The sequence below is a fragment of the Perkinsus marinus genome (assembly GCF_000006405.1).
Source record: "Perkinsus marinus ATCC 50983 genomic scaffold scf_1104296934368, whole genome shotgun sequence".
Lineage (NCBI taxonomy): Eukaryota > Perkinsozoa > Perkinsida > Perkinsidae > Perkinsus > Perkinsus marinus.
The window spans coordinates 46969-59697 of record NW_003214825.1 but is presented as its reverse complement, the minus strand read 5'-3'; the positions used below and the strand labels follow the sequence as shown (position 1 = coordinate 59697).

The window sequence follows — 12729 nt, the reverse complement described above, 5'->3', positions numbered from 1 at the left end:
AACACTACGGAAAAAATGAACATTTTTCATTAAGGTGATGATATTGGTCAAAACTTGCAATACCCATAGATCTCAAAAATTCCCAGAATGAGAATTTCAAAAGTACCAAAAAATTTTCACATAAAATATCACAATTAACAACTACTCAAATTTACGTGAGGTGGCGTAAAACTCTGTGAAAAAACCCGATATTCCTACTCGTGAAATATGTTTTCCATATCACTAGGGTCAAGAAACTCCACTGCTATCAGCAACGTAAACTCACCTAAGACTCTGGGGACCACTCGGAGGGTGTGTTACTGGAGGGCTCGGTGGTGGAGCGTTATTATTATCAAATTGTGGTATCGGATAGCTCCCTATGATTGGCACTGCAGGATGATGACCACCACCCTGATTGCCGTTAGCCATTGGCACCTGTTTGGGAGGAGAATATATGCACATGGTCAACTACATGTGTTGGTGAAAATTTTTCGAGCAATTTTTACTCTAACTAGCGAGGAAACTCCTGAGCTTCGGTGAGGAAAGCAAACAGTGATAATTACTATATGAAGAAAAATTTGAAATTTTATTCTGAACTTGATAATTCTTAATAATAACAACTCGTGTGTGTGAGGGGGGAATATATACACATGGTCAACTACATGTGTTGGGGAAATTCTGAGAGGAAACTCTCATTGGTTTCTGTACATTCCTACCAGAATTCGTATAACAAGCTTTGGAAACTCTCGAGCTCAACTGAGGAAAGCAAACATATATTCCTACTCCAACACTGGAGTTTCACGACCAGTTTTACATGAAGTGGTGTAAAACTCTGCGATATTCGCGGTGATATACGTTTTTCACATCACTAGGGTGGTGAAGAAACTCCATTACTGATCAACTTCATACCGCCCTTCTGTCACATCACTACTACCAGTATAATGCTCGTAGTATCCTGAGGAATCGGCGATGTCGTATACACTATCGTAGCCGTTGGATGTCGCCTGATATGACCGTACCTATAACCACATTTAATACCATAAATCCCCCCACGAGAATATACAACGGTAAAAAAGGAAATTTATATACGACTTAAAATTTATTTGTGGCTATTTATTTCAGAAAATTGAAAAATAGTAGAATTTTATGCAATTTGTTGGAGTTTCACGACGCGTTTTACGACGTAAGTGGCGTCGTAAAACTCCGTGAAAAACGCGAGATTTGCGCCTTGCAATAGTCGTGAAATATGTTTTTCATATCACTAGGGTCAAGAAACTCAATTAAAGTAAATGGGTAATTTTTTGAGAAATTTTACGGATTTTTTTTCAGAAAATTAGTAGAATAGTAGAGTTTCTTGACCCTAGTGATGTGAAAAACACACTAGTGAAAAACATATTTCACACATTTCACTTCGCGAAAAACGCATGTGAGCCGTGAATTTCGCGTAAAACGGGTGAAACTCAGGTAAAATTTTACGCAATTTATTTCAGCAAATTAGTAAACTAGTAAAATCTATTTCAGTGACTTGATCAAGTAGTAAAATTTGGAGAATTTTTCAGCGATTTTCAGCAATTTCTAGTGAGGGAAAGCAGTTATGAAACTCTCAGGAACTCCAATGAACGTAAATCATGCCCGTTGAGAATTTAATGTTAACTTTGATATATACATATACACTACGTGTGAATTTGATCGATGCAAATGTGTGTTATTTTGTAGGACATATTATAGTGAACAAGTTGTCGCTATCATCACAGTCCCCAAACGGATACATCACATGTTCATAGTTATTGTTACATTGTATATGCAACATATAGTTTTAGATCGATTCTCATTAACCTCAGAAAGTACCGCAAATTTTCATAACAATTCGGGACGGCAACTATCGATGCATTGGAGTTTCTTCACCACCCTAGTGATATGGAAAATATATTTCACGACTACTGCATATCACCGCGAATATCGCGTTTTCCTACCGACTTCACGTAAAACGGGTCAAGAAACTCCTTTATTGATTCAACCGATATTCATACATACATATGAGCCTGTGGCAGTCCTCCCTGCATCGGAGAGACGCCATTCCACTGCTGTTGTTGTTGTTTCCTATTAGCCTCTTTCGAGCGTTTCTTCTGTGGAGTTCCACGTGATGAGTTCATTTCACCTTCCGGTCCGAAATGAGGGTGATCATAGGGTGGCAGATTACCTGAAAATAACAAAATCGTGAAAAATGATGACATTTTATGTGAAGAAAAAAATGCCCATTTTCGAGAAAATTCTGATAACTTTTTTGCCATTATTTATAGTTTTTTTGGTAATTTAGTAAAAGTGATATCAGGCTAACGTATATTCCAACACAGGGAGTTTCACGATTACCCGTTTTACGTGAAGTGGCGTCGTAAAACTCGGTGAAAGAAACGCGATATTCGCGGTGATATGTATTGTTTTTCATATCACTAGAGTCAAGAAACTCCATTGATTTCACGTGCGACTCGAAAGAAATCAAAGTACTTCTCCAACTGAAAAAGTCTAAAAAACGCGCTAAATTCACAAAATTTATTTTTTTTCTACAGAATTTTCCAATTTCCCAAAACCTCACCCATAAGTGGTCCATAGCCTTGCGGCAGCATCGGCGTTAACATAGGAACGCTGGGGTAACCAGGCCCCGGGAACATCATCATAGGAGGCATACCATTCGGAGGGTAGAAACCGGGTAAAGGGTGAAACTGCCCAGCTGGAGGAGGCATCTAAATAGAGATAGAAATTACGCATATGGTCAATAGTAATTGCGGAGCGAGCGAAGCGAGCGGAGCGTATTCTCTCACTTTACTAACACTTTGTGCGTGCGTGCGTGCGTGCGTGCGTACAAATTATCCAGCTCGATCTAGAGAGGTTATGATCACATGCTATACACCATTCGATAGCTCTCGCTCTGGGGATACTAGCAAAAATACGAAATTAGGGTTCCGCCCCGACCATGTAGATTTCCGTGCAAAAAACATATTTTTGCAGAAAAACGCCAGGCATGGGAATCGAACCCGGATGCCGAGCTCCGCCCCTTCTCCGAGAAGGCCTAGTAATAAATTTCAATGGAGTTTATATGAAAAAAATAGTAAAAAATTTATATTTCACAGCTACTGCATATCACCGCGAATATCGACGTCAACTTACTGCTCCCCAATGTGCTGTTTCCATGCTTTCCGCGCCGTAACCACTAAGCTCATTGTCCTCAGGAACCGTAGCCATCTCAGTTCGCTTCTCCTCAGCTCTAGAGCCAGACTTCGACTGTCGTCTGCATCCAGCAGTAGCTGCCTTGCTCATCGTACTCTTCTTATTCCCACTCGACAATCTAAGAAGTAATAACATTGGAGTTTCTTCACCCTAGTGATATGAAAAACATATTTCACGACTACTGCATATCACCGCAATTATCGCGTTTTTCACGGAGTTTCACGACGCCACTTCACGTCGTGAAACGCGTCGTGAAACTCCAATACAATTTCACGATTACCCGTTTTACGTGAAGTGGCGTCGTAAAACTCGGGTAAGAAAAAAGTCCAAAATCACAACAACCTGATTTGAAATTTTCTCTACAATAAACTTCATAATTTTCATTTTCGGTGGAGTTTCACGACGACCCGTTTAACGTGAAGTGGCGTAAATATGTTTTTCCGCGACCGCCGATAGCACAATTGTTTTCCGCCAAGTTAATTGTGAAATATATTTTTCACTATCACTAGGGTGAAATTTCATGAAAAAAACATATATCACCGCGTTGAATATCGCGTTTTTCACCGAGTATTACACCACATCGCGTAAAATGAGTAAAACTTCAAAATATTCTCACCTGGCACTCCCCCTAGCTGAACTCGGTGGAACCGCACTTCCCTTAGGACTGCCGGTCGTTCCAACGGTCGTTTCGATTTCTTCTTGTTGTTGTTGCTGTATAACAGTGGGTGTAGAAGGGTTATTTTCGCCGCCTTTTTTCGTAATACCTAAATATGATCTCTTTCCTCACCAGCTGCTGAGCTCAGGAGGCTCGAAAGCTAATTATAGAAGTATATATATGAATTCGGGTAGAAATGTACGAAAATCAACAGTGTTGGAGTAGGAATATATGTAATCGCTTTCCTCAGCTGCTGAGCTCAGGAGTTTCCTATACAGTGTTGGAGTAGGAATATATGTAATCGCTTTCCTCAGCTGCTGCTGAGCTCAGGAGTTTCCTATACAGTGTTGGAGTAGGAATATATGTAATCGCTTTCCTCAGCTGCTGAGCTCAGGAGTTTCCTATACAGTGTTGGAGTAGGAATATATGTAATCGTTTTCCTCAGCTGCTGAGCTCAGTAGTTTCCTACACAGTGTTGGAGTAGGAATATATGTAATCGCTTTCCTCAGCTGCTGAGCTCAGTAGTTTCCTATACAGTGTTGGAGTAGGAATATATGTAATCGCTTTCCTAAGCTGCTGAGCTCAGGAGTTTCCTATACAGTGTTGGAGTAGGAATATATGTAATCGCTTTCCTCAGCTGCTGAGCTCAGGAGTTTCCTATACAGTGTTGGAGTAGGAATATATGTAATCGCTTTCCTCAGCTGCTGAGCTCAGGAGTTTCCTTATGTGCGCTAGAGCAGTGAAAAATGTCAGAAATTTCCTCAACATTTATTCACCAACATATGCAATTAAAAACGTGCATATTTCCAAAGTACCACATAACCATGCAAATCGATCACCTTTATTTTTCACAGTCGTTTCAGCAGGTGCCTGACTTTTCGTTTGCTCCATCGCAGCAGTAGCCTCTGGTGTCACCGGCGTGCTCGTAGTGTCACCAGTCACCGCCGATTTTACCCCACGAGCCGACTTGCCTGAAAACAGTAACGAAAAATTCCACTGTGTGGGAGAATATGCACATGGTCAATTACATGTGTTGATGATGACAATACGAAAATTTTGAGGAAATTTTTACTCTAAGTAGCGAGAAAACTCCTGAGCTTCGGTATGGACAGCAAACAGCGATAATAACTATATGAAGAAAAATTTGGAATTTTATTCTGAACTTAATAATTCATAATAATAACAACCACTGTGTGAGAGGGGAATATATACACATGGTCAACTACATGTGTTGGTGATGACAATATGAAAATTCTGAGGGGAAATTCTCATTGGTTTCTGTACATTTCTACCACAATTCGTATAGTAAGCTTCGGAAACTCCTAAGCTCAGCAGCTGGTGAGGAAAGCAAACTTATATTTCTACTCCAACACTGTATCATAATAACACGATAAATTGGAGAGTAAAATTTTCTCCATGGTCAACTACGTGTGTTGATGAAATTTTGGGAAATTCTTATTGGTTTCTGTATTTCACTACTATGTGAGTTAAGTAAACTCCCAAGCTCAGCAGCTGGTGAGAAAAGCGATCACATATACATATATTCCTACTCCAACACTGTCGAAATCACAACAACAACAACAACAACAACAACAACAACAACAACATATACAACAACAACATATACAACAACAACAACAACATATACAACAACAACATATACAACAACAACATATACAACAACATATACAACATATACAACAACATATACAACAACATATACAACAACATATACAACATATACAACAACAACAACAACAACAACAACAACAACAATAACGTGAATCATATAACCTTAACCAGAAATACCTACATGTAATCCTTGTAGTTTTGCCCTTAGCCCCAACAACAGTAGCAACAGCCGAGCCTTGTTGTGATGGAGGACTTCCAGGACGATTAACCTTATTCACTTCACAAGATGTTTTCTTCATAAGCCCGCCAGTAACGACGCTCGAAAACGACCGCTTGGGGGGATCGAACTTTCGCAGTTTCGGCGCTATCGGTTCCGAATCTTCATCACTCGTCATGTCCGACCATCGGCGTGATTCTACTGTTGGTTTCACCACAGATGGCTCTGCCGGATCTCCTGAGAAAGCCATCTCGAGCTCCAATGAAATTTCACGATTACCCGTTTTACGTGTAGTGAAAAACTAGGCGATATTCAACGCGGTGATATTCGCAGTAGTCGTGAAATATATTTTTCATATCACTAGGGTGGTGAAGAAACTCATCAAACGTATAAGGATAAATTACAGTTTCATCGGAATTTCACTCGTTCTAGGGGAAGTGAAAAACGCGATATTCGCGATATGCATGTTTTCACTAGTGTTTTTCATATCACTAGGGTCAAGAAACTCGATCGAAGACGTTTATAAATACAAATTTTCCAATAGATAATAATAATATTGGAGTTTCACGATTACCCGTTTTACGTGAAGTGGCGTCGTAAAACTCGGTGAAAAACTAAGCGATATTCAACGCGGTGATATGCAGTAGTCGTGAAATATGTTTTTCATATCACTAGGGTGGTGAAGAAACTCCATTGAAGACTACTGATATGTTAATGCGAACATATAATGGAGTTTCTTGACCCTAGTGATATGAAAAACACTAGTGAAAAACATATCTCACTTCGCCAGGACCGCATGTGAGCAGTAAATAACGCGTAAAACACGTGGTATGTGTTTTACGTGATTTCTCCGGTGCAATTCGCCAAGTGTTTTCAATTTATTTTCACATGAAGTATTACACCACTTCACGTAGTATAACGAGCAAAAATTTCAATATCGTATTATTCCTCCTAAACCACGACTTCACCTCCTTGCGGGCTCAAAGTCCTCGTCCTTGTCATCGACTGCGTCGTACCACAACTCTCTGAAATCACATCAAAATTCAAACCCATTTTTAGGGGGGAATATGCAATATGTGAGAGCATCTGTATGCATTGATGATAATATGAAAATTCCTGAGAATTTTCATAACGTAATTCTGAGACATTCCGCTAATCCTAAATTGTTATATCAACATACCAAATTTTCGCCGAAAAAAATGTGAAATGAAATTACGTGGAGTATATATAAACTTTAGAGTTTCACGACTATCCGTTTTACTACGTGAAGTGGCGTAATACTCCATGTGAAAAACGCGATATGAAGTGGCGAATTACACCGGAGAAATCACGTAAAAACACATACAAAGTGTTTTACGCGTTATTCACTGCTCACATGCGTTTTTCGCAAAGTGAAATATATTTTCATAAAAAGAGAAAGAGATTACAGTTTCTTCACCCTAGTGATATAAAAAACATATTTCACGACTACTGCATATCACCGCGAATATCGCTTCACGTAAAACTTCAATAAATATATATAAATCTCGCAAATCTATATTCACCCTCACCCCTACCTTGTAGACCACCAGCAGCAGTAGTAGAGGACAGCTGTTGCGGTCCAGTACTAGCACCTCGTTGTTGGCGTACTTTAGACCTGCTACTTCTGGCCGCCTCAGCTCGGGCTTGGGCAACTCTAGAAGCGCTACTCTGAAAATATAAAGACTTTAATAAACTGTGTTGGAGTGGTAGGAATATATTTAATCGCTTTCCTCGGCTGCTGAGCTCAGGAGTTTCCTATACAGTGTTGGAGTAGGAATATATGTAATCGCTTTCCTCGGCTGCTGAGCTCAGGAGTTTCCTATACAGTGTTGGAATAGTAGGAATATATGTAATCGCTTTCCTAAGCTGCTGAGCTCAGGAGTTTCCTATACAGTGTTGGAATAGTAGAAATATATGTAATCGCTTTCCTAAGCTGCTGAGCTCAGGAGTTTCCTATACAGTGTTGGAATAGTAGGAATATATGTAATCGCTTTCCTAAGCTGCTGAGCTCAGGAGTTTCCTATACAGTGTTGGAATAGTAGGAATATATGTAATCGCTTTCCTAAGCTGCTGAGCTCAGGAGTTTCCTATACAGTGTTGGAATAGTAGGAATATATGTAATCGCTTTCCTCAGCTGCTGAGCTCAGAAGTTTCCTATACAGTGTTGGAGTAGGAATATATGTAATCGCTTTCCTCAGCTGCTGAGCTCAGAAGTTTCCTATACAGTGTTGGAGTAGGAATATATGTAATCGCTTTCCTCAGCTGCTGAGCTCAGGAGTTTCCTATACAGTGTTGGAGTAGGAATATATGTAATCGCTTTCCTCAGCTGCTGAGCTCAGGAGTTTCCTATACAGTGTTGGAGTAGGAATATATGCAATCGTTTTCCTCAGCTGCTGAGCTCAGGAGTTTCCTATACAGTGTTGGAGTAGGAATATATGTAATCGCTTTCCTCAGCTGCTGAGCTCAGGAGTTTCCTATACAGTGTTGGAGTAGTAATATATGTAATCGCTTTCCTCAGCTGCTGAGCTCAGGAGTTTCCTATACAGTGTTGGAGTAGGAATATATGTAATCGCTTTCCTCAGCTGCTCAGCTCAGGAGTTTCCTATACAGTGTTGGAGTAGGAATATATGTAATCGCTTTCCTCAGCTGCTGAGCTCAGGAGTTTCCTATACAGTGTTGGAGTAGGATTATATGTAATCGCTTTCCTCAGCTGCTGAGCTCAGGAGTTTCCTATACAGTGTTGGAGTAGGATTATATGTAATCGCTTTCCTCAGCTGCTGAGCTCAGGAGTTTCCTATACAGTGTTGGAGTAGGAATATATGTAATCGCTTTCCTCAGCAGCTGAGTTCAGGAGTTTCCTATACAGTGTTGGAGTAGGAATATATGTAATCGCTTTCCTCAGCTGCTCAGCTCAGGAGTTTCCTATACAGTGTTGGAGTAGGAATATATGTAATCGCTTTCCTCAGCTGTTGAGCTCAGGAGTTTCCTATACAGTGTTGGAGTAGGAATATATGTAATCGCTTTCCTCAGCTGCTGAGCTCAGGAGTTTCCTATACAGTGTTGGAGTAGGAATATATGTAATCGCTTTCCTCAGCTGCTGAGCTCAGGAGTTTCCTATACAGTGTTGGAGTAGGAATATATGTAATCGCTTTCCTCAGCTGCTGAGCTCAGGAGTTTCCTATACAGTGTTGGAGTAGGAATATATGTAATCGCTTTCCTCAGCTGCTGCTGAGCTCAGGAGTTTCCTATACAGTGTTGGAGTAGGAATATATGTAATCGCTTTCCTCAGCAGCTGAGTTCAGGAGTTTCCTATACAGTGTTGGAGTAGGAATATATGTAATCGCTTTCCTCAGCTGCTCAGCTCAGGAGTTTCCTATACAGTGTTGGAGTAGGAATATATGTAATCGCTTTCCTCAGCTGTTGAGCTCAGGAGTTTCCTATACAGTGTTGGAGTAGGAATATATGTAATCGCTTTCCTCAGCTGCTGAGCTCAGGAGTTTCCTATACAGTGTTGGAGTAGGAATATATGTAATCGCTTTCCTCAGCTGCTGCTGAGCTCAGGAGTTTCCTATACAGTGTTGGAGTAGGAATATATGTAATCGCTTTCCTCAGCTGCTGCTGAGCTCAGGAGTTTCCTATACAGTGTTGGAGTAGGAATATATGTAATCGCTTTCCTCAGCTGCTGCTGAGCTCAGGAGTTTCCTATACAGTGTTGGAGTAGGAATATATGTAATCGCTTTCCTCAGCTGCTGCTGAGCTCAGGAGTTTCCTATACAGTGTTGGAGTAGGAATATATGTAATCGTTTTCCTCAGCTGCTGAGCTCAGGAGTTTCCTATACAGTGTTGGAGTAGGAATATATGTAATCGCTTTCCTCAGCTGCTGAGCTCAGGAGTTTCCTATACAGTGTTGGAGTAGGAATATATGTAATCGCTTTCCTCAGCTGCTGAGCTCAGGAGTTCCTCACGCTATAGTCAGTATAGGAAAGCCAGCAAGAAATTCACCCTAGTGATATGAAAAACATATTTTACGCGTTTTGCAAGGCGCAAATATCGCGTTTTTCACCGAGTTTTACGACGCCACTGCACGTCGTGAAACTCCATTGTTATCACCAACAACACACATAGCTTCCCATACTACTACTATTACCTGTTCCTTCCCATTCCCCAAGCCCGTAATGCTTTTCTTAGCAGCCATACTACCGCTGCAAGCCTCCTGAGCGGCGCCGACTGGTGATATAACAGCATCAGAGCTCTCCTGAGAAATACAAAATCACATATAAAATGTTTTTCACATATCACTAGGGGGAAACTCCTTTTTTATGAACTTTTATGTAAATTACCATATGCATATTTTCTCATCTGAACTCAGATTAGGAAATCATCTAAAAAAGCCTATAATGTTCCCGGAGAGAGAAATTTCATTTCGAAATTTTTATATATTTTTCATTTATTTTTATCAAACTCTGGGGAGACGTTATTTCGCAAAGCTAAATAGAGCAAAACTAAAATCGTAAAATTACTAACATCAGATTCGTCAGAATGCATCTTTTTCGGGTGAAATTCGATGGAGTTTCTTGACCCTAGTGATATGAAAAACATATTTCACGACTACTGCATATCACCGCGTTGAATATCGCGTTTTCCACTACACGTAAAACGAGTGATCGCGAAACTCCACTGTTTATAATAAAACTCAACTTCATAATGTGAAATTGATTCTCGATTTCGAGTGCGATACAAACTACTACTACTACTACTACTACTACTACTACTACTACTACTACTACTACTACTACTACTACTATATATTACTATACTATTACTATACTATTATTACTATACTACTATTATTACACCATTATTACTATACTATACTACTATACTACTACTATTACACCATTATTACTATACTACTATACTACTACTACTACTATATACTATACTACCTACTACTATAATTACCTCAACAAGGCGTGGTGAATGCTCCACTCTAGGACTGCCCTGCCCCACAGAGCTGTTATTATTACTACTACTAGGCTGACTTCCACTCGAAGTGTTAGTTGCCAGCTTACTACTACTACTTGATTTCACCACTGAAGTGGTGTCTGTTGTCATTATAAAGTAATACTAATAACAGGCGAATTGAGTATGGGAAAATATGCACATGATCAACTACGTCCTTATGAAAATTCCGGAAATTTTTGGGAATTTTCCATAATTTTTATACATTTCTAACAGAACTGATAAAAATAAAAAGACTCAGCAGAAATTCCCAAAAATTTCCGGAAAATTTTTTCACATTGTCACAATCACACGTCGTCAAACATCAGATTTTTTTTATATTTTCTGATCACCAAAAAGTCGACAAGAAAAAAAAATTTTCGCAAAATTATATAAATCAAAAAATTTTGAATCTTGAAAAAAAACAAATTCGAATAGTTGATCGAATAGCAAAGTTCTGAGTTTAGAAATAAACAAGTTTTAACAACACTACTGTTACACTTCGAAAAACAATAGCCATATTCTCACTGATGTTACTAGCAAGTACGACCCTACTGCAGTGGAGTTTCACAGGATCACCCGTTTTACGTGAAGTGGCGGCGTAAAACTCCATGTGAAAAACTGAGCGATATTCAACGCGGTGATATGCAGTAGTCGTGAAATATATTTTTCATATCACTAGGGTGGTGAAAAAACTCCAGTAACGATGATGTTACTTCACCGACGGTTTGACGAAAATCTTGAAATCTTGTAATCTTGCATTTCCTCAACGCACTCTAGGCAGAGTAGACGCACATTTTCAAATTCCCAATTTGGGAATCCCAAAGTAAAGACTACGCATACGGAATAGGGTGGAGAGTAATGGTTAAGACTGGGAATGCTTACAAGTTGACCGTTTTAACGCACTTTTCTTACGACGATTATATCGTGCTCTGCTACTTAGTTTGCTACAGGTCTATGATGATGCAACTGTCAGCTCCCTAATCTATCTCCTTATTGGAGTTTCATCTGTGATGTGCATTTCGCGAATATCACGTTTTTCACTACGCCGTTTCGCGTAAAACGCGTGATCGTGAAACTCCATTAAAGTGATTAGTAGGAGTCTTGGTGCAATTAATATCACTTCCTGCACCGCCGCTTTCCCCCTCACTAAGATACCCTTTGGGGGATAGACTCCCGCGAACATTCGTCATTGGAAAACTTTCTTCCACGTGCTAGCTAACGAGTTTCTCTAAAGAGGTTTAAAATAGTGTATCTGATGGGGCATACCGTATGTGAATTGATCACTAATGAGCAACTGAAGTTTCCCGACTGAGGCCGATTCTCTCATTCTTCTGGCAGCAGGTCTACTTCATGGCGAATGCAGTAAACTCTCTGTGCCACAGGTGTAGTTGTACAGATTGCACAAGTATGGAATCTTAGCTCAGCTCGAAGCTAGTTAATGAGTTTATGAGTATAATTGTGGATAGAATCACTAGATTCCATTAACCATTGCCTTTAGTTCCCAAATGGTTAACATGATAGTGCAGAAGCAGCAGTGTCATTTTCGTTTAGATCAGCTTCTACAGAGCGGCACGACGCTAATTTAGCATCCTTCTTACTTAAGGCGTGGTTCAATTCTATATTCAGTTCAACGGCAGTGATCTGAGTATGTTAGGAATTGTAGTTTCACAACTACCCGTTTTACGTAGAATGATATGCAGTAGTTTTATAACATATATATGTTAACTTCACTAGTGTTATGTTTCTGTGATGTCATTAGTACTCCTCCTAACACGCCTTATCCCTCTACTACTCCTACCATGTGTTCCCGCGGAAATATCAAAACAGACAATCTCATATCATCAATCACAACGGCGAATTAGAAAGGCGGATTTCCAAGTACAGTTTTCATCCTTACTACTACCACTACTACTACTACTACTACTACTACTACTACTACTACTGTTGTCGGTTGAAACGCCCTTTTGTATAGGACCGAACGGGGAGAGTAAATATT

The 12729-nt window shown here is 39.9% G+C and overlaps 1 protein-coding gene across 1 annotated transcript; it reads right to left on the bottom strand.

The window, feature by feature from the left end:
- Positions 1-400: 400 nt before the first annotated feature.
- Pmar_PMAR022574 (conserved hypothetical protein) lies at positions 401-10851 on the bottom strand (the record flags this gene model as incomplete). Its single annotated transcript, XM_002784885.1, has 12 exons — positions 10692-10851; positions 9877-9984; positions 7265-7397; positions 6677-6733; positions 5673-5945; positions 4699-4830; positions 3821-3968; positions 3145-3322; positions 2573-2720; positions 2010-2179; positions 914-983; positions 401-414 (listed from the first exon to the last, which is right to left on the bottom strand). Exons 1-12 carry the CDS (start codon positions 10842-10844, stop codon positions 401-403), a joined length of 1584 nt encoding a protein of 527 aa, XP_002784931.1. The 5' UTR covers positions 10845-10851.
- Between the last annotated feature and the right edge of the window lie 1878 nt (positions 10852-12729).